This window comes from Aulostomus chinensis, chromosome 3 (assembly GCF_037954235.1).
Source record: "Aulostomus chinensis isolate RoL2024-O1b breed Wild chromosome 3, RoL_Achi_v1.0, whole genome shotgun sequence".
NCBI lineage: Eukaryota > Metazoa > Chordata > Actinopteri > Syngnathiformes > Aulostomidae > Aulostomus > Aulostomus chinensis.
This window is the reverse complement of record NC_141322.1, coordinates 28,426,053-28,446,233: the sequence shown is the minus strand read 5'-3', so window position 1 is coordinate 28,446,233 and position 20,181 is coordinate 28,426,053. Positions and strand designations below refer to the sequence as shown.

The 20,181-nt window shown below is 46.2% G+C and overlaps 2 protein-coding genes across 2 annotated transcripts; one reads left to right on the top strand and one right to left on the bottom strand.

Moving 5' to 3' along the window:
• The first annotated feature begins 846 nt into the window (after positions 1–846).
• On the top strand, positions 847–7,345 carry LOC147268502 (tribbles homolog 3-like). The gene is made up of 5 exons (XM_086200128.1): positions 847–1,007; positions 1,147–1,414; positions 4,911–5,189; positions 5,343–5,635; positions 6,177–7,345. The coding sequence occupies exons 3-5, from the start codon at positions 4,911–4,913 to the stop codon at positions 6,655–6,657; spliced, it is 1,053 nt and encodes a 350-aa protein (XP_086056254.1). The 5' UTR covers positions 847–1,007; positions 1,147–1,414; the 3' UTR covers positions 6,658–7,345.
• A 2,745-nt stretch (positions 7,346–10,090) lies between these two features.
• On the bottom strand, positions 10,091–20,011 carry atrip (ATR interacting protein). Its single transcript, XM_086200127.1, has 18 exons — positions 19,686–20,011; positions 18,716–19,056; positions 18,355–18,437; positions 17,757–17,927; positions 17,567–17,679; positions 16,995–17,152; positions 16,792–16,887; positions 16,375–16,471; positions 15,926–16,084; positions 14,633–14,894; positions 13,983–14,036; positions 13,482–13,660; positions 12,189–12,325; positions 11,896–11,987; positions 11,427–11,510; positions 11,260–11,338; positions 10,926–11,138; positions 10,091–10,514 (listed from the first exon to the last, which is right to left on the bottom strand). The coding sequence occupies exons 2-18, from the start codon at positions 19,053–19,055 to the stop codon at positions 10,444–10,446; spliced, it is 2,388 nt and encodes a 795-aa protein (XP_086056253.1). The 5' UTR covers position 19,056; positions 19,686–20,011; the 3' UTR covers positions 10,091–10,443.
• Between the last annotated feature and the right edge of the window lie 170 nt (positions 20,012–20,181).

Genomic DNA, 20,181 nt, shown 5'->3' with positions numbered 1-20,181 from the left:
CCCCCCACCCCCCGCGACCCTTAATAATAGGAATAAGCGGAAGACAATGGATGGATGGATGGATGGAGGTCATTTAGGGTTTTCTTGTGCCTTATAACAAAAGAAGAGCTGCTTGTTTTTGAGTCGTGGGTTCACGACAGGTGACACCTGCAGGATGCAACAAAGCACGATTGGCTCCCACAAAACTCTTTCCACAAGTGTGAAGCTTGTTTTGATGGGGAGGAGACGATGCAACGTTGCAGATGTTGCAGTAAAAGTCGGTGTGACTCTTTCTAGAAGCGTCCGGAAGAGCAGAATCTATCGTTGCATGACTGTACAACCACATGAATCATTTCGTTCAAGTTTTTCAGTAAACACACACACACACACACACACACACACACACACACACACACACACACAACTTGGAGACAAAACATCATCAGTTTTTTTTTAGGCAACAACAACAATAATGTAAAAAAAAAAAAAGACTTAAGCAATCATTTTCAGAAGGTGACGAAATATTTCCCTGTTCCTTCTACTGCCTGATTTGAGAAAACCAAAGTGTATAAAGACCGTGTTTCAAGATGATTTTACACTCTGAATAAATGTGATTGATTTGTTCGAATGAAAATTACGAAAAAAAAAAAACCCCTGATAAAGTTAAAAGCTGGAAGTGGCGGAAGCTGTCAGGGCGGCGATAGACGCGTCGCCTACTGTACAAATATGTACGTGTCTGTTTTTCTGACGACTGATCCGCTCAGGATTGCAACATCAAAACCACGCCCCCCTCTAGATGACGACACCATGTGTGTGTGTGTGTGTGTGTGTGTGTGTGTGTGTGTGTGTGTGTGGAGGGGGGGGGGGGGGGGGACGTCGTCACCAGTCGGTTCGAGTCCGCAAGCAGTCGGGCTGAAAGTTCTAGAGGCGAGAGGACGAGTGTCCAGCGGCAGGGGCAGCGAACTGGACTCAAAGCCGAACCGAGAAGGAGGAGAACTGAGGAGAAGTCCGGCCGACTGGGCTTACGAGTCGGTTTCGCTTCAGTTTCGGATTGAAAAACAAGTTTCTTTTTTTTCTTTTTTCTTACATTCGACCGTTTCAGGCTGGTTCGTTTCTTCTCGCCATCGTCAGAAACATTTAATTCAGATTATTCTCAATTATTAACAGCTGACTGTTGCGCAACCCAAGAAGAAGAAGACCACGACGACAACGACGACGACGACGTCACCGCTGCTCCAGTATTCCCAGTACGGGAGCCGCTGCTGGACCCAGTAAAACTTGCAAGAGGAAAAAAAAAACAAAAAAAAAAGCAACGTTGTATGTCTTTGGCAACTTCCTCTGCACGGACAGACAGAGACCGTGTCCTCCTCAGCAGGGCGCTACTGGATCCACTGGTTTCCTGTTGCCTGCAGTCCAGACCAGTCAGCCTGAGGAGGTGAGAGACGTTCGTTTGTTTGTTGGTGCAAATGCGTAAACAAAGCGTTAACGTGGGACGTTACGAGCGCGTTACCTCTCCGTTCGGGAGTCTGACAGACAAATGCACTGAAAAGTTGATGGACTTTTTCCACCTGTCACGCAGCCGCGGTGACGTGAAAGTGAAACTTCCTCTTGGGGTTTCTGGCTCAGCGGCGTTTGGTGTTTGTTTGCGTGCTCATGTGGTGGACGGAGACAGGGTCGCTCCGTGGTTCTGGAACCTTCTTTTTTTAAAGGGGGGGGGGGGTGGTAAGCTCGGTGAGGTTTCGGTCCATTTGTCCCACGGTCTCCCCCAGCAAGGACTCTCGTCCAGGTGACTCAGTCTTCCACTGCGATGCGTCAGGTGTGACTCTCTCAGCTGCTGTGTGTTTGTGTTTGTTGTTTTGCTCAGAGTTTTAACAAAAGTCCTGCGTCTCATGAGACCAAAGGGCTGAAATACTAAAGGTTCATGATATTCTGGTGAAGGTGTTGATATTTTCACGTTGTGAGATTGTTCTGATTGTGGAGGAAGTGCCAGCCAGACGAAACCAAAGCTCTGTAAAGAAATACCGCCTCCGTTTGATTACAATGGAACTTCATCACTTTGAAAAATAATAGATCATGCAGGAACGGGCATGGAAGTCAAGGTAGAAGTCCTGGGCGGTATCAGATTATGATTAAAAAAACAAAACAAAACTGATTGAACAACTTTTTAGTCGACACAACAGATTCCACGAGCTAGTAAGGGGGGGGGGGTGTTGGGGTTTAATAATCTACCCTCAAATACCAAATCTTAGCATAAAGATGAGTTCTACCACTGCATGTCTGCACTCGGAGTTACAAACTTCAGTATTCAGGCTCCGACACACCTCCAAAGTCAAGGAGACCAGGGGAAAAACAGGAAGGAGAAACACGCCTGCACGCCGTCCTCAGACTTCCAAGTGCACCTTTTGCAGCAGAGCGTAGCAGCGCTCATCAGGCAACATCCGCTGGTGATGCAGGAATGTCTCTCTCTCAGTCTGCACATCTGAACGCAACATGATGATGAATAGAATGCACCATAATGTTGATTTATGTGTAAATACGGTGATGTAACAGGTCCTCGGGCGTCCGGGAGACTGGCTGGTGCTGTTTTGTCAGATTAGTCCGAATAAATGATTTAATTGTATTTACTGACACACAGAAAAATAATAATAATGATGATAATAATAAAGCAACAAAATCAAAAAGGTGCTAAAGCCTCTTTCCCGCTGGCCCGTAACCCTGCAAGCATCTCATGGTTTTGTCAGCAGCAGGAAGAGGTTGAACCGCCGCTCACTCTTGGGTCAGATAACCGTGCAGTGGTCACGAGTCTCCATCCGCTGAATCGCTCACAGTGACCCGCCACCAACACTGAATATGCTCCTGACCTTAATTGAGGTGATCTGGTTGACACACTTGGGAGGATTACATCGAAGTTTTATGAAAAAAAAAAAAGAAAAGAAAGAAGCTTGTCACATCCTGTCGCCGCCAGCTGGCAGGATGACTAATCTGCCTCCAAGTTTACTTCGGCCTCCGCAAAGTTTTGTGAAAATCTGCTTCATGTTTTTTTTTTTCTTGGTGTGTGTAATTCAGCTGAATCACCTTCAATAGGAGTTCACACCAACATAATGAATCAGGGTGTCTTTCCCTCTGCTACTCTGTCAGCCGCAGGGCCTACGAGGTGCGGAGAATCACGTCAAACTCGCCGTAAATGCGAGGATTTGTTGCTTTTGTCAGTTTCACATCAGGAAAAAAAGAAGTGTTTGTGAGGCTTTGGGTCCGAACAAAACAAGACTTGACTGGATTCCTCTGACATTTTACCATGACAGCGGCTTTATAGAGAAGGTTATGAGGATAAAAGGCAAGTGGCCTGGAGGAGAGTTGTGAGCTGTAGTGCAGCTTTAACGAGGTGGAGGTTGTCGGGTGGTGCCGGGGCTCCAGTCAGGAGTGAGAGCGTCCATTCCAGTTGGAGTTGGGCGGCCACGGTCCAAAGCCTGAAACATCCCTGCACAGTTACTTTGATTTCTCTATCACAGTGGAGGTGCGGCTGAACAGAAAGCGAAAGAGAATATACACAGCTGTGTGTGTGTGTGTGTGTGTGTGTGTGTGTGTGTGTGGAGGGGTGTCAGGTGATGATGTTCCCATGGCGGAGACGCTGTGACTCAGGGTGTTTCACCAGAGCAGCATTTGTCAAGTGAAGGTTACCAAACAGTGACACGGCGATGATCTCAGCCTCTGACAGAACTTTGATAGAAACGCACAGTGTGTGTGTGTGTGTGTGTGTGTGTGTGTGAGAGTGAGTGTGCGGTAGGTGTTGACTGTATTTAAAGCCTGTTTAAACTATAAACTGTTGTGCTGTGATGCAACGATCTGAAAGAAGAAGCGTCTGTCAGCTTACAGGAAGTTGCATCATGAAGCCTATAGACGCGTTTAGAGTGTAACGTGTGAGGAGCAGAGACAGAGAACACACTTTGATACACATCTTTTACTGTAAGTGAAAAGATTCTCAGAAGAGTGTTTATGGAGTGTGGGAAGCTCAGCTCTGATGTCACAGATAGAGGGCGCCGTGCTGCAGATTTGAATCGCTCAACTGCAGGTGAAGTTTGACCTCGGACGTTAGAATCCTAATCCGCTGACACCTCGCAGGCCAAAGCATAACAACGACTTCTAAAATATAACGTGCAGCTTCACGCCTCAGAGCAAACCAGAGAAGTGCAAGCCGGTTTAATGGGATCACAAATTGTTTTATTGGATCATAAAGACGACAAAAACTCCTCTGCAGCTTCGACAGAAGGGAGAGAAATGGGTGAAGCAGCAGAGACTGAAGGAAGAATGATCATTAACACTGCGATACTCTCAACCTAAAGCCGTACCTGACCCAGGAAGTGTACTTTGTACCTTTCATGTACTCACAAGAAGTTGTGTCGAGCTCACAAAGATGTTTTTCCACCACTGCGCCACTTCGTTGTGACTCCAGCTTGCAGGAAGAACCAGACACTTGTAATTAGATTGAAGCTAATGGCTACCAGGCGCATCATCCGGTATAATACACGTGAATCCAGCTGTATGTTTAGTAATTCACTAAAAACAAACTGCAACGCTTGGGGGATTAGCGCTGGATCAGCTGGTTTAGTTGAACCGGTTCCCTCCTGCTCGACCGTGGTAGCGTTAAACCATAGGAGTTGTAGCTCGTTTTAGCTCAAATCAGAGTTTTGGGGGACTATGGAGCGTTTGGCAGGATGAGGGAGGCTCTAGAGGTTGTAAATGGATGTCACTGGGCAGTTTCTCCTTGTGGGTACTTTTAGCTTCAAGCTAAATATACAAAGCTGTCTGGTTCAGTATTCTGGAGTCAAAAAGAAAGCTTCTGCTTCGTCCCCACTGCTAATGACCCGGTAGCTGAAGCATCAAAGCTCAAAGTTTCAATTAACCTGCTGATTATTTGTGTCCTCCAATCACAGATGAGTATGGGTGTGGCCACAGCCAGGTCTCAGCGGTGTTTGAAGAGACTATTGGACAAGCCCCAGGACATCTTGCCTAAATGTAAAAGAATCTGTTTGGCCCCGCCCCCTCCGGCTGCTGGCCTAGCACCATGCCTGCCTCCGCGGAGCCCCTCCCCCAAGTCTAGCCAGAGCCAATCGCTGTTCAAAGTTGGACCGTACGTCCTGTATGAGCGTTGTGAGGGGGAGGAGATTCACAAGGCTGCACATGCACTTACACACCAGCAGTACACCTGCCAGGTAACACACGACGACTACTACTACTACTACTACTACTACTACTATTATTTCTACTTCTACTGCTGCAGTTCTTATTGCAAAAATAAACACAAACTAACACAATGTACCTAAAAACTGAAGCATAACTGTCCCCACTGGTTATCATGGTTACAGGTGCTGCCTCTCAATGGATACCAGGAGAAGTTGGCTGCCTACGCCCATCTCGGTCACCATGACAACATCTGTGGTCTGCTGGACATGGTGATTGGCCAAGATAGTGTGTACATATTCCTGCCCGCGCACCACGGTGACCTGCATGCAAATGTGCGCAGCAGGAAGCGTTTGGGTGAGGAGGAGGCGGGGCTTCTGTTTGCGCAAATGCTGAGCGCTGTGGCTCACTGCCATAGTCGCGGAGTGGTCCTGAGAGACTTGAAGCTCCGCAGGTTCGTCTTCATGGACAGACAGAGGTGAGACTGATAGTACTACTAATACTGCAGTAATATGATTTCTGGCTTCATCCTATGGAACAGGTGGGGCTCGAGGTTCTGTGTCCACCGTCACTTCTGTTTTATGGCTGAAATTTGGTAGCGGGATATCAGGATGAAGAGACTCACATTGGCAGAACTAAAATGCTGCATATTGGCGATGTGTTACTATGACAACGACTTCTTAAAATGTATGAATGGCCCCTTGAATGAGTGTGTGTGTGTGTGTGTGTGTGTGTGTGTGTGGGTCATGATCCATGAAAAAGATGCTTAGCCAAAAACTTAAAGTTTAGACAAAGAGACAAGCTGTTACTATATATATATAGTATTATTATTAATACGCAAAAACAATAATACTTCGGATACTCACAGTACTGTGGTAGTTTTTCTGATAGCAGTGATGTTGCTAACATACTGCTGGGAGTACAGCTCACCTGTAGTATTCCTAACATTGTTAATACACGTACTACTACTACCATTTCCAGTTCTGTGCCAGTGACCAGATTCTCCTCTCCGCCTGCAGAACTCGTCTGGCCCTGTTTGGCCTCGATGACTGCGTTCTCCTGCATGGTGACCATGACGACGATTCTTTAACAGACAGACACGGTTGCCCTGCCTATGTCGGTCCGGAGCTGCTGACCAATGGAAACGCGTGTTACTCGGGTCGCGCTGCAGACATCTGGAGCCTTGGCGTGTCCCTGTACACAATGCTAATCGGACAATACCCATTCCAGGACACACAGCCTGCTGCACTGTTCGCTAAGATCCGCCGCGGGGCCTTCAGCCTGCCCGCCTGGCTGTCCCCGAAGGCCAAGTGTCTGATTGGCTGCATGCTTCGGAAGACTCCTGCAGACAGACTGAAGGCATCGGAACTGCTGATGCACCCGTGGCTGAACAACAGCTGCACACCATATCACACGCCACACCGCAGCTCACACAAAGCAATACCAAATAAACAAGAGGACGATGACCAGGTGGTGCCAACGTGGACGGGAAAACACTAAAACACACACACACACACACACACTTCTCTGTGCTTCGATACTTGTGAGGACTGTTTGGACTCCTCCACGACTAATAACACCACGCCTTCACACCAGACTTGCTTAATTCTGCAGAGGTAAATAAAACCCCCCTCCCACTGTCCAAAAACCTGCTAATCTGGAATGTTTTGGAAGGGCATTCAAATCTGGGTCACATGACCCAGCAGTAAAGGAAATTCTTATTGGCTCTGATTGGCTTTAATGTAAACTCAAAACCTGGGTGAATGCAATAATTTGCCGCATATGACGAGTGGTTGGGATGCCGCCATCGATGCCGCCGACCGTGGAGGCAATGAGCTTCTCTCCTCCACCAGTGACCTCCATGTCTGTGAGTCATGTGTTTGTGACGTCAAATGCAACGCACCAGTACGAAACCCCGGCGAGCTTTAGGAGCAGGGTCGATCGTGGGCAAGTGAAGCGCAAAAAGGGTGTGGCAGACAGAACGTCTTCACCCTGACAGTCAGAACCTCAGATTGATCCTCAGAGATCCTGATCCTGGATTACTTGACCCTCATGTGCCTTCAACTCCCCGTTGCTGTGTTTGTTTAAGCCCCGCCTCCTCAGAAGGGGCATGGCTTATAAACTTGTGACCCTCAAGAGCAGGGGGGGGGGGGCAACCATGTGCCATGGAGGGCTGTGTGTATGCAGGTTTTCCCTCCAACCCAACACTTTAACAGGTGAGTCCACTGATTAACACTCTTCTGTGGCTGAAGGTGTGTTAATCAGTGGAATCACCTGTTAAAATGTTTGGTTGGAGGGAAAACCTGCATACACACGGCTCTCATGGCACAAGGTTGCCCCCCCCACTCAAGAGGATTTAAGGTGCTGTTTGGCCGGATTTTGCTGCTTAAAAATATTACCGTGCATGTGTGGTGAAACGTGTGTCAAGAAATAGTGTGGACAGACAGCAGGAGCCAACATGGCCGAAGGATGGTTTTAAAGAGGCGGAGTCTATCCATGGTGGCAAAATCTGACTCAGCAGGACTTAAGTCACAAGTTCTACTGCTTGAGTGGTTTTTTTTTTTTTTTTTTTTTTAAAGATGACGCTGAACAAAGACAGCAGCGAAGTTAGGAAATAAATATGTCCAACCTCTGTCCCCATGTATGTAAATACGTAAAACAGCTTCCACGTATGAGTGAGGGCGAAGATCCCGTCATCGCGGATGAGAAATTTGTTTATACAGATGGTTTTATATTTATAGAGGGAAACCCAGAAAAGAAAAGAAGGATCGTATTCAGCATGTAGCCAAATCCATACCACGTGGACACCAGTGAGCAGAGGAGCGAGTTCACGCGAGAACATGAAGTTTGCTCAAAACAACCACGAAAAGAACTGTCACCTGCCGTTCACGCTCACATGGGATTCTTTGGTCCAAGAAATGAAAGTGGAAGTAGAGGAGCAGGTCACATCTGGAGAACTGAAAAACTGGGGAGGAAAAATTACTAAAAAGTAAAAGTGTTAACTATTAAAATGATATAAAGTAACTGCATTTTGATTGGTTGTTGATAAAATTGATTTTGTTGTTGTTGTTGTACTAAATGCTGAAAAAAAAAAGTAGACTGATGATGAGTATGTCAGGATTTGGTTCCCCAGCTACCTCTTTAAACGCGTACACTCCTCCAGAGTCATCAGTCACATCAGAAACAAAGAGAAAACCAAGATTTACTGCGCAGACTTGATTGTGATTGGAGTCTCGGCGGCCACAAACTGGGCTTCGGTCGAGCAGGAAAACCCTCCTCCTCCTCCTCCTCCTCTTCCTCTTCTAGAAACACGCTCTACGGAATGAAACGCCATGTGACTCACACCATTTTTCATTGAATTGTTTTTCTTGTGAATTTTTCCTGAATAACAAATGTGTTCATCACTGTAACAATAAGAGTTGCATGCGGGTGTGTTTATTATCGGACACATATTTCTGGTGTTGTGAGGACTTTGCCTCAAAGACTTTTTTTTTTTTAACCAGAAATGGTCAGGACACTGTTTTGATGTCAGGTGACAGTACAAATATGTAAAAGACCATCCACGTTCTTGGTGGGTGAGTGAATATTACGTTTGAAATTCTCCCCTGAAGATTGGAGTCCTGTTTGAGGAATGAAGCTACAGTTTTCTGACTTGTTTTCTATTTTTCTTTTATCGACATTTGGTTTCCTGTCGCCGTTGAGTGAACGTCAGGCAGAGAAACCAAGTAAACGTGGTTTCAGCTAAAATAAAAGCTTCCTGAATGTTAACAGGGAGTTTTATCTGAATCCCAGGTTCTCTGAGTGGCGAGACGGTCCTGGACACAGGACATGTAGGGTGGAGAGACAGCCTACATGTCCCGTGAAGACAAAGCACAACAGATGTCGGTTAAGACTTAAAACATTTGAGGTAAACTTCCCATGTGCCCTTGTTCTCAGGGCCTGAAGGACCGATGACAAAAGTGGCTTGGAATGACCATCGTACCAAAATAACATCCCATCCGATCATGAGAAAACTATTTCTCTGATGTCAACATAAGATTATGATTAAATCTCAGGATAAAGGCTCATGTGTTCTACTTTGTTAAGGAAATAATGAAGTTATTCCTGATGCTCTCTTCTCGTCTTCCGTCTGACCGCGAGGCAAGCCAGTCGCTACCAAACAGACCTGGAACCAGCCAACAGGATGCCTCCATCAGAACGTGTCATTCAGACCTCACTCGCAACTGCACAACGAATAAAAATGTTTCACAAACTGCTCTGGTCCTGACTGGGTTTTGTGACCTTTTGCTTGCTGAACCAAGTTGTTTTGAGCGCAATTCCATTAACAAATGGCCGTCTCTCCTGTGTGTTCCTCCACAACTCAGCGTCATCACAGTTATGAGTTAATGAGTCTCTTGACAAAAGGAGTGCTGGGTTCCCTGGCATGACTCCAAAGTCGGACAACCACCACGAGACAATGATCTATAATTACTGGGACATTGTCAGTTTTTCAGTAAGCAGACAGTTAAATAGATGAAAGTTGCTGTAAGTCTTTTGGTTTAGATTATGAAAAAAAAAAACAAAAAAATTAAAAACTACAAAGAGAGTGGAAAGACATAAAGATATTGAACAGTTGTGATGAACATGAACCTGCAGAGATGCAAACACACGCGTCCTGACTCAGGCGTCAGCGTGAGCGTCTCCTCTCGGGCTGACGGCTTATATCACATTCATAGACGTTTCCGATATCTGATCCAGTGATTTTGACCGACATCCAAACAACGAGAGCACGTGAAGCTCCAGACGACAGACTGGACGCACAGAGGTAGCAAGTAAGAAACAACACTCAGGTTTAATAATGTCAAATTATTGCAGGCAACGAAAACTGCGAGCCTGCCAGGAATGTCTGTGCAAAACTGAACAAACCAATCTAAAAACAGGTCATTTACCAGCCAGGCATGTTACTTCGAAGCAGCAGTAATAAACGGCCTTGTTAGGAAATGCTTGTAGTTCACTGTATCCGCATCCGTTTCGATGATTGTGGGACGCTGTCTTGAACTCAAAGCCATTAGCTCACCAAAAACAAATACAAGTCCAGACCAAGGAAGAAAGAACCAACCAGGAAGTAAAAATCAACACTGGCGGTAGCCGTTGTTCTCATCTTCGTGTTTTATTTCTTAAATCCTACAAGACAGAAGAATAAATACTGTGATTCTGTCTATTACTTCAAAAGAGAGCAGTGTGTGGGTACTCAACAACCCCCAAGAGTCTGTCACGTCCCGTCACTGGTGGAGCCGGTGGCAGCATTCAGGAGCCGTCGGTGTCCATATCGTCCGTGTCATCGCCCTCCGAACGGCAGATTTCCTCCAGTGCCAGCTCTGACAGACAGGAAACAGGAAGTCTACTTTACTCATCCTGACATTTGTACAGTTTCTAGTACAAGAGCACGCAAATGTTCCAGGTGAGGTATAAATATTTACCTTCCTCTTTTGTGTCTGAACAGAGTTCACTTCCCTACGTGGACGATGGTCCAACAGGAATGAAGCCAATGAATAAAACCCTCCATCATTTGAGATAATTGGTCCAGGGTGAATTTGGTTTTGATTAAGTTTTCCCATTTATCATGATATATATATAATAAGTCCAAGTGGCCATGAAGATAGTAGCGACTTCGGAATTGTGAGAACCTCGAGAGGCGATTTACGGCAAGCTTTCCTTTGCCTAGTTCTCCATTTCAAATTTCAAAAATTTTGTTCTGCAGAAAACTGACTGCTTGCGTGTGTGTGTACCTTCACTCTCACTCAGCTCAGGAATCTTCCTCAGCGTCTCCCGTACGGCGGGGATCACCTGGTCGTACATGTGCAGCAGCGGCCTGACGCTCTCGGAGAAGCTGCCGTGATGCAGCAGCAGCCAGTGCAGCAGCTGCAGACATTCTCTAAGCAGAGACGCCGCTGGGCCACGCCACCATGGCGACGAGGCCGACCCGTGTGGCCTGGACAAGCCTGGGGGACAGATGCTCGATTACAACATTGAACTCACACCTGCCAGCGAGCACTAACGACCGTTTATGACAAAATTACAACAAAGCAAATCAGACGGTTAAAAAAAAGGAACGTGAGGGACCTGTCAAGTTCATCTGCTCCACAGAGTCCCACAGGTCCAACCACTGACGATGGAAAACGACCACCACAGTCTGAACCACCTGAGCCAGACAGGGAGATGTGCATGCATCAGATTTGATGTCATGACACCAATGGCGGGGTCAGTTCGTGCACGGGAGAGTGCGTTACCTCTATATAACACTGACAGCTGCGGTGCTGGCTACTGCTCCAGCTCCCTGCTCTCTGGGTCAGTCTGCTCAACAAACGCACCACCTACAACACAGACAACCACCACCAGGTGAGTCGCATCTCTGAGTAAAGATCTTTGGCTCAGTGTTTGGCATCTTTTCCTTTTTATGCTGCCGCTCGTCTTTTAACTGGAATCAACAGTTGGAAAGGAGGTCGATGAGTGCGACTCAAACAGGCTGCAGGGATTACAAACAAAGCAACAAACATTTTTTGACGTCTTAATTTCACTCACTAAGAGAGACCCTCTTAAAGGGGTGCCTTGATCCCATTCACACCTGGAAGCGGCCCAGTACACCCAGTCAGACCTGCTGGCCACTGAGCATTCTGTTGTTTACTAACGTGAAACCCTGTTGCGCAATGGTGTAGTCATCAGTACGCTGTGTGTGATGTTCGATCTCGTGCGCGTTACCTGCAGGTCTAACAGAACCAGGTCTGCATGTGATGTCTGGCTGACAGGTCGGATTCTGATGAACTGCAATATCTTCAGGAAAACACATGGGTCTGAGGAATACCAGAAGTAGTAGTGGTAGTAGAAACATTAGTAATAATACAGGGAAAATGAAGGAATCAGCAATCGTCTGCTCTTATCAAATGATCCCAACGTTTTCCATCCAGGTCACGGGTGGAGGTCCCAGGACCCTGCACATGCACTCCTTCATGTTCCAGCTAGTTTGGTTTGATTCCAGCAGCGGCTGTGCTCACCATGCTGGGAGCAGAGCTGCTGAATCAGCGCAGGGTGCTCGCACGTGGACATGAGGACCGACACGCACTCTGAAACTACACGCAACTTGCTGTCTCCTGACACAGACCCACACAGCACCTGTAACACACACTGCAGCCTGCGAGAGAGAAGAGAAACACGACACATGACGGTAACAAAAAAAGAAAGAAACAAACAACAAAACCAAAACTCACTCATCTGCAATAAACTAAGTTACGAATGTCCTGAACACACTTTAAGGTTATGATCTGTCAGGCTGAAGAAACAGCAGAAGACTTGCACAGGATGTTGAAGACTCATCAGCTGAGATTCATGTTCTTTTATTATAATCATAAAAATCATGCAGCATTTATTGTAACTGTGGAAATGGACAACAATCCCTTGATAACCTGATTATGTGAAAAGTTACAAGCGATCATGTTTTCTAATTGAATTTGTAGACAGTTGAGACGGACCCTCGAGGTTCTTCTGATTCCGGTAATGTGTTACAGGAGCTGTGTCCCCATTGATGTAAAGTGATTGTCAGTTCCATTCATCTCCAGTTTTACACACAGACTCTTTTTCAAAAAGGCAAAAACAACCTGAAGTGAATGTAAAAACTTGTTTGCAGAACTGAAAGGTTGTTTTTTTTTTTTTTGTTCTCCAAATGTTGTGGTGTCATTGAACCTTTTTCTGATGCGGCACTTCAAAAAGTGTGAGCTTGTGGTTGAGAAATCTTCATTATCAGACAAAAGCAGGATGAGACTCTCCAACATCTGGCCTGGATAGCAATGGGGGTTCCATCCATCCATCTTCTACCGCTTATCCTGTTAAGGGTTGCGAGAGGGGTGGAGCCTATCCCAGCAGCCTTTGGGTGAGAGGCAGGGTTCACCCTGGACGGGTCACCAGTCCATCAGGGCCAACACATATAGACAGACAACCATTGGCTCTCCCAGTCACACCTACGGTCAATTTAGAGTCTGGATTAACCTGGTCCCCTCTTGATGTCTTTGGACTGTGGAGGAAGCTGGAGTACCAGAGAGAACCCAGCAGGAACAGGGAGAACATGCAGACTGAACACACAGAAAGATCCTGTGCTCCAGCCGGGGCTCCAACCCGGAACCTTCTTGCTGTGAGGCCACAGTGCTGACCACTGCACCACCGTGCCGCCGCAATGGGGGTTGTATCTTACTGATCAAATGATATTCAAGTCAAATTTGTTCAAACAGCAAAAACAAGAATTAGGAGTAATCGATTACAATCATTACTGATGGAAGTAACCTGTGCTGTCTCACCTGTCAGTGTGTGTGTGTGGTGTCCTCTCCATCAAGACATGCAGTATCTTCATGGCGCTGATGACAAGCTCCTCCCTCTGTGAGCTCCCTCCACCAAATCCAACGTCACACAGCCGCAACACTGAGAGCAACAAGGCATTCTGGGAGCGCAGACCCCCACCTGCAGCAGAGCGGTCAATCTAAGACCAGGAGAAGGATTTCACTGAGTCGTCCATGATGTTTTCTTTAAAGACACCGTCGGTAGAGGTCTGAACAAGCCAACGCCTTCTTGTCTTGTAATTCCACTTAGTTTCTCAAGACGTGATAGAGAGCCACTGCACAGGAAAGTGGCAGCTAGTGCTTTGAGGGCAGTTTTGGGGCTGAAAATGAAAATTTGGGCTGAAAAAAATGACCTCGGATAAAATATGATATATGAGAGAGTGAGAGCGAGAGCGAGAGCGAGAGTGAGAGAGAGAGAGAAACTTTCACATTGTTTTGGTATTACCATCTGTAACGTCGTACCTTACTGTCTGGAACTTTGCTCCGACTCTCTTTTGACAGCACGGCCTCAACCACCTGGGGGGGGGGGGGGGGGGGGGGGTAAAGGTTCTCAGTACTACAGGTTCAGACCTGCACATTACTCATCCTAGTCTAGTCAGGGTCCAGTGCATTGAGACAGAATGTGTGCTTTGTACAAGTGTGAGGGTAGGGGCCCTTTGAAATCTTACCACACAACCGATGGTCACAATGACCAGTAATTTATCAGGTACACCAACGCAGGACACTTCAGTTTTTATTACTTGTCTTTGAGACAGCTGTTCATGATTTATTGGGCACTGGCTGTGAATCAATGTGCTGATGAAATACACTGACAGGTGCATCACCTGCCAGGCAGCACTGTCTTTCTAAGATCAGGTTCTTCGGTTGAAAATCGGACAGTCTTGTCTGCCAGTGAAGGTAAACTAGCAAAAATGTTACAAATATCATGTACATGCCAGCAGATATTGATTTGTTTTTCTAGGTGGGTGTGCATTTGGTAGATAAAATGTGTTTTTCTGTCATTTTTCAGCGGTACAATCCTGACCTGCATCTACTGAATCTACCGTCAGCGCTGGATGTCTACCTCACACAACCTCGCTTCAAATTAACCTGAAACGTGTTTCTGTCATCACCTCGTCGCTGTGGGACAGCAGCAGGTAGAGGAGCCTCAAAACTGCCAAACCAGTGTCTTCCAGGCTGAAACCAGGCGAACCATTCTCCTCCAGTCTCCCCAGTCCAGCAGCAGCGGCAGCATTATGTGCTGCTGGGAGACAACTGGTGGAGTCTGAGCCACTGGTGCCAGCAGAGGTGGAGGTGAGTGAGTCCATAGCCTGACAGAGCCGAGACAGATGGAGCTCCAAGAGAGGGAGGAGGAGGGCGGCCCCAGGACACGACCTGCACAAGAAATTAGATTTTACATTTGTACATGAACGCAGCTTCCCAGATCAGACAGCTCCACACGCTGCTGTGCGTTTTTACTTTACCTTTAGCTGCTCCTCTGAGTCGTGCACCTCTAACAACAAAGGCTGACAACAGCACTTGTTTCAGCATTTCTTTATGATGCGTTTTATGTGACAAAGCTTTTATTCTCTGTTCTGAGACTTCCTGTTGCTCACTGCAGTGCACCAGGAAAACTCACACGGGCATTTTGTGAAATTAGAAAAAAAAAAAAGCACAATGGAGTAAAAGAATGGAAACGGCGTGTATATTATGATCTCATACTGCTAGCATTTTTAATGTGTCGAGACAGAATTGAAGATATGATGAAAATCATAATTCATTAATTCTCAGTGGTGTTGTGGATTTACTGACAGAGCTGATACATCAGTGGAGAACTCAGTGGCCAGGAGGCTCTGCATAACCCAGCAGCCTCACATCATTGCCTCGGACGATTCTGCGAGACGGTTCTTAGACTGCAGCCCAGACATCAATTATCCAACTGTTTCTCACACACTGTGCAGTGAGCGCCCTCTAGTGGGCTGTGAAATGCTCTCAAGTTGAAGCTTGAAAGAAAACTGAAATGTGTATCTTCAAACATCAATTTGAGACCCTCAGCCTGGCTCAAGAAAATGTCTTCAGCCACACCCTTTAATTAAGAAAAAAAAAAAAAAAGACCATTGTTAATGGTATTTATTCAATTCAGGACTCCCGAGGACAGGAAGGGAGTTGTTAGATTTCACATTTCAAACAGATTATTAGATTAGGATGAAGTAGATGAACCAAAATATCTTTGGATCTGTATTTTTTCTGTCTTCAGGTAGAATGGTTGAGAACGTCTGATCTAACTTGCTGGTTCTGGTGTTCTCCTTTCTGTGCTGTTGTTACGTCATCCAGCCACCAGAGGCCTCTGTTGTCCACAGTTGTGATCAGCTCTCAAAGTTCAGTTGTTCACGAGTCCAACTTTCTGCTGTAGTGTTTCAGCAAACCTGTGGTTGTTGCTGCTGGCTGCAGCCGCTGGTCGGCTCTGACTCAGCATGTTGATTCCTGTTATGGCCAGACTCTGGACCGGACTCAGAGCAGCTCCAGGAGCTCCACCTTCACTGCCTGCAGCATTAGCGTGGAGCAGAAAGCCTGTTGACAGTCCACTGAGCACAAGACACAAATCGTAAATCAATAAAACATTATTTAAACTTCAGAAACAAGAATTTTGTTGCACATTTTCAACAATTAACTTCGTAAAAATCTGAAAGACGCTGAATGATCAGGAAGCCTCTTCTGTGACTTTTTTTGCCTCCACAGTGCTTCAAAGCCTTAAGAGTGATTGCGGAACGCGAGGCACTTCTTTTAACTTCCTGCTCCAAATGTATTTAGCTTACATTAGATAATAATGTGATAAATAACATCAGTTCCACTTCAGTTACCAGGGATTTCTTACCTGGATGTTAAATGGATGTTGGTAGAGAGCAGGTGAGACAGGCAGAGGCTGCTGGGAGACAGAGGCTGCTGCAGCAACAACCCCAGCAGGACGCCACCTAGAGGACAACACACACACACTTTTCAGACAGGAAACTCTCTGTGGACTGGAGCCCTCGGCTGTTTAGCAGGGCGATGTGCTCTACTTCTAACTCAACTTAGCAAATCTTGTTTAGTTTTACCTGCCCCACTTAAGGGCAACTGATGCACGAACCAAAGAACCAAGTCGTAACTTCACTATTATACAGCTAGATATCCATATCACCCCCCCCCCCCCAATTTGGATGGGCTGGTTTATCAAAAGAAAGAAAGAAAGAACAAAGAAAACCCAATCCAAACTGTTACAGAGGCTCAGTCTGTGAGTCAGACACTGACTAACCTCGGTGCTGCAGTTGTGCAAGTCTGACGGACAGGAACGGGTCCTGGCGAGGTACTTCCTGTTTGTCACAAGATTTGCTGCTGGATGCCAGTCTGTCTACTTGAACATGCGTGAACACACACACACACACACTAAATCAATAATGTATCTAAGTATGTGCGAGCTGATTCTCCAACAGTCTTCACCTTCATCGTGTCACTCACCGTCTCTCCGCGTCTTCCCTGAAGTCTTCTGCGGCGGCGTTCTAGACGGGACCAGGGCTCCGAACATCTCCTTGGTAATGAAACCATTTCCTGTTGGAGACGAGGAGCTGCTGCAACTCCCATGATGTGACTGGGCGACAGAGGTAAGAACTTTAGGGCTGATGGGGGGGGAGGGGAGAGAGAGAACAGGCTGTTAGATCGGAGATGATAATAATTCTGAGTCTTTTTTCATCGAGACGTTTTGATCTCCTTCAGCGTGACCACCGACTCCTGACCCCCAAACAGTTGACAGGTTGTAATATGAGGGAATTTATGATTCCCTCTTGTTCACCTCTTGATCCGTCATTTACGATCACCTTTAGGAACGCAGTTGTCTGTTCAACAGTCCTAAAGTTTCAGCCTGCTACTACTCAGTTAACATTCTGGAGACAGAGCAACAAGCAAACATGTGCCATTTTTCAAATAAATTGAAATTAAATCTGATTGTTCCTCACACTTTATAAGACACTGATACAGAAACAGTGTCAACCCCTTATTCAGTTCTATTGGCAGTGAGGTTGATGGCGACTGACCTGCTTCTAGGCAGTGGAGAAGCCATTTTGTTTCTGTCAGAACTGTGTAGTTTGGTCTTCATCTCGTTGATCTCTGCTTCTTTAAACTGCAGCTCCGTCTGCAGAGCCTGAACCTGCATACAGACAACATGTCGTGATTACGCTGTTCAGAGATTATATCCGACTCGCACGTTTCTCTGAATGGCCTCACCTTCTTGTTGAGCTCTTTCTCCCGGTCACTCTGCTCTCTCTGTCTCTGCTCCTCCAGTGCAAGTTGGGCGTGTCTCTGGGTCTCCTTCTCCTGCTGAGCTGCCTTCAGAGAATCTCGCAGGATGCGGATCTCCCCACTTTTCAAGAAAATCTCCTCCTCCACCTCCTTCAGCTAGTAACAGACACATTACATATATTATGTTGCATAATACAAAGAAACACCAAGACATTTTCTGTCTTTTCTTCATCCATCCATGTAACAAGTTTTGTATCTTGGTTGAGTAGAGACAAGTACAGCAAAGCCTCTCCACTGCTGATGATAATTTGATTAATTCATCAAAGTTTTAACTTTAAAATCTATGGTTTTCCTTTGCTAGGTAATTCTTAAGTAAGTCAAAGAGGAAGGAATATTAAAATGTTCACTCTCCCCTTTCTGTGGTATCTGCAAAGAGCTTATAGGTGATGTGTACTGTCACCCTCTAAATGCAGTAATGAAAGCACTGTCAAAGTTCCCTGCACTCATCGAAAAAGTAGTTTTGTGATTTGCAACAGCTGCCATCTTTGACCCTGCGAGGCACTTTCATAAATCTGAGTCTCACCTTCCTCTTGAGGTCTGCATGCTGAGCTTCCAGTAGGCTGTAAGATTCCTCTCCGTCGGAGCCAAACCGCTGCGGCCTGCTACCTGAACACACCAACAACAGCACTGACGCCTGACATCAACTTTCTTTTAACTGTGTGACCATCACGTTGAACCCTGATAGATTATCCTTCTGCAGAAAGAATAGGAACATAATGAGCAGCCTATAATAAAAGAAATTAAGTCTAAAAAACTGATTTGGAACATTTTTTTGTGTTGTTTAAGGACATCTGAATAATGTAGGAACTGTGAAGAAAGGTGCAGCTCCAGTAGGTTTGCTCACTTGTCACTTGACGAGATCTGAATGACTGAGAACAACTCACCGAGAGGCTCCCTGCTCGGTATTCTGGCATTCCCTTTCTTGCTATCGAACCCACACATATTCTCTCTGCTCTGATTGGATGTGGCTCTGCACAGAGGTTTACTCTGCCCTGCAGATGGAGGAAAGCCTGATCCGTGTCCCAGCTCCACAGGTTTGGTTCCCGTTTTAGACACAAACCCTGACACAGCAGTCGAGGTGATGGCCTGTGAGGCCAGAATGTCAATCTCATCCAAGTCATCCTGGGTAAAGTCCTCATCATCTCCAAACGGGTCATCGAATGCTTGCACCATCGCGATATCCCGATTCATCCCTCGGAGACGTTTGGTGGGGGGGCAATTCATGCTGTGGGGCAGGAGGAAGGAAAAAAAAAAAACAGGTGACAGCTCTGACCTTTGATCTCTACCATGTTCACTGTGTAGCATAATGTGTCTCACATTACATTCAGTGTTGCTGGCCATAAATATGACGTCAGGTTGTAGAGTTCTCATTTGCTTAAATTTTTAAAGCAATTTACACAAATGCAGCTTGTGCTCCATGACTTGACACACACAGATGAACAAAGCATTTCTGGGTTACCTGTATGGCTTGTACACGGATCTAGTGATTTATTATTGCGTGAGTACTGCTTGTGACTGTTGCTTTGCGGCGGCAAAGCTTCAAGTGTGATCGAAAAGTGAAAGTGTGCCCTCATTTGCATCCTGCACAAGCGCACTTGGTGTGCCGACGTAACAGTGTTGTAATTTTCTAAATTCTGGAGATGAGGATCTTATGGTACTGACAGACTACCGTGTAAAGCATGCAGAGCTGCAGGTATTGAAATGATCGCTGGTAGGTTACATGTGAAAAAGGGGGGTTTTATCACACCTGTGTCATTCAGCGCTGACAGCAGGTGCTTTCTTGGTACACCAAACCTGAGAAACAAACACCCTGCTACCCCGTTACATGTGAATTCGCCTGGGTGTCTGTGGTACCTTGTGTCTCTGTGCTGCCGTCGTCGCACCGGGTGCCTGCTGGCTTGGAGACTTAAGTTATCTGACGAGTGCTGATTCCAACGAGGTTAGCATGCTAAGCTAACAGTTCATTCCGCTTCAACAACGATGTTTAAAAGCCTGATAACACTCCGTTAAGAGGATAAAAAGTGTCTCGCCTGCATAAATGTTTCAGCGCCACGATACCTAAACGGGCTAAACTGTTACTTGGTCGCTAAACGACAACGTGAAGGGGGGAAAAAAAAAGAAAAGAAGTTAAACGTGTGACTCCATCCGCTCTGGTGCTCCAGCTAATCCGAGTGACCAATCAGAACACTGTTGTGATCGTCTGACCAATCAAAGGAGACGATGTGTTTCTGTACGGATCTTTGTTTGGGACAAACCGTATTGAAACCGAATACAAAATATCAAGAATAAATTTGACCACCTGAAGGACGCTAAACAAGCTGAGAACGACCACTAAACTATTGATCCCTTT

Coding starts and splice junctions, on each gene's coding strand:
- LOC147268502 (XM_086200128.1), top strand. CDS start 4,911: ATGAGTATGGGTGTGGCCACAGCCAGGTCTCAGCGGTGTTTGAAGAGA. Junction 5,190..5,342: donor ACCAGCAGTACACCTGCCAG/GTAACACACGAC, acceptor TCATGGTTACAG/GTGCTGCCTCTCAATGGATA. Junction 5,636..6,176: donor GTCTTCATGGACAGACAGAG/GTGAGACTGATA, acceptor CTCCGCCTGCAG/AACTCGTCTGGCCCTGTTTG.
- atrip (XM_086200127.1), bottom strand. CDS start 19,055: ATGAATTGCCCCCCCACCAAACGTCTCCGAGGGATGAATCGGGATATC. Junction 16,888..16,994: donor AGGGAAGACGCGGAGAGACG/GTGAGTGACACG, acceptor ATGTTCAAGTAG/ACAGACTGGCATCCAGCAGC. Junction 14,895..15,925: donor GCCAGCAGCAACAACCACAG/GTTTGCTGAAAC, acceptor TTTCTTGTGCAG/GTCGTGTCCTGGGGCCGCCC.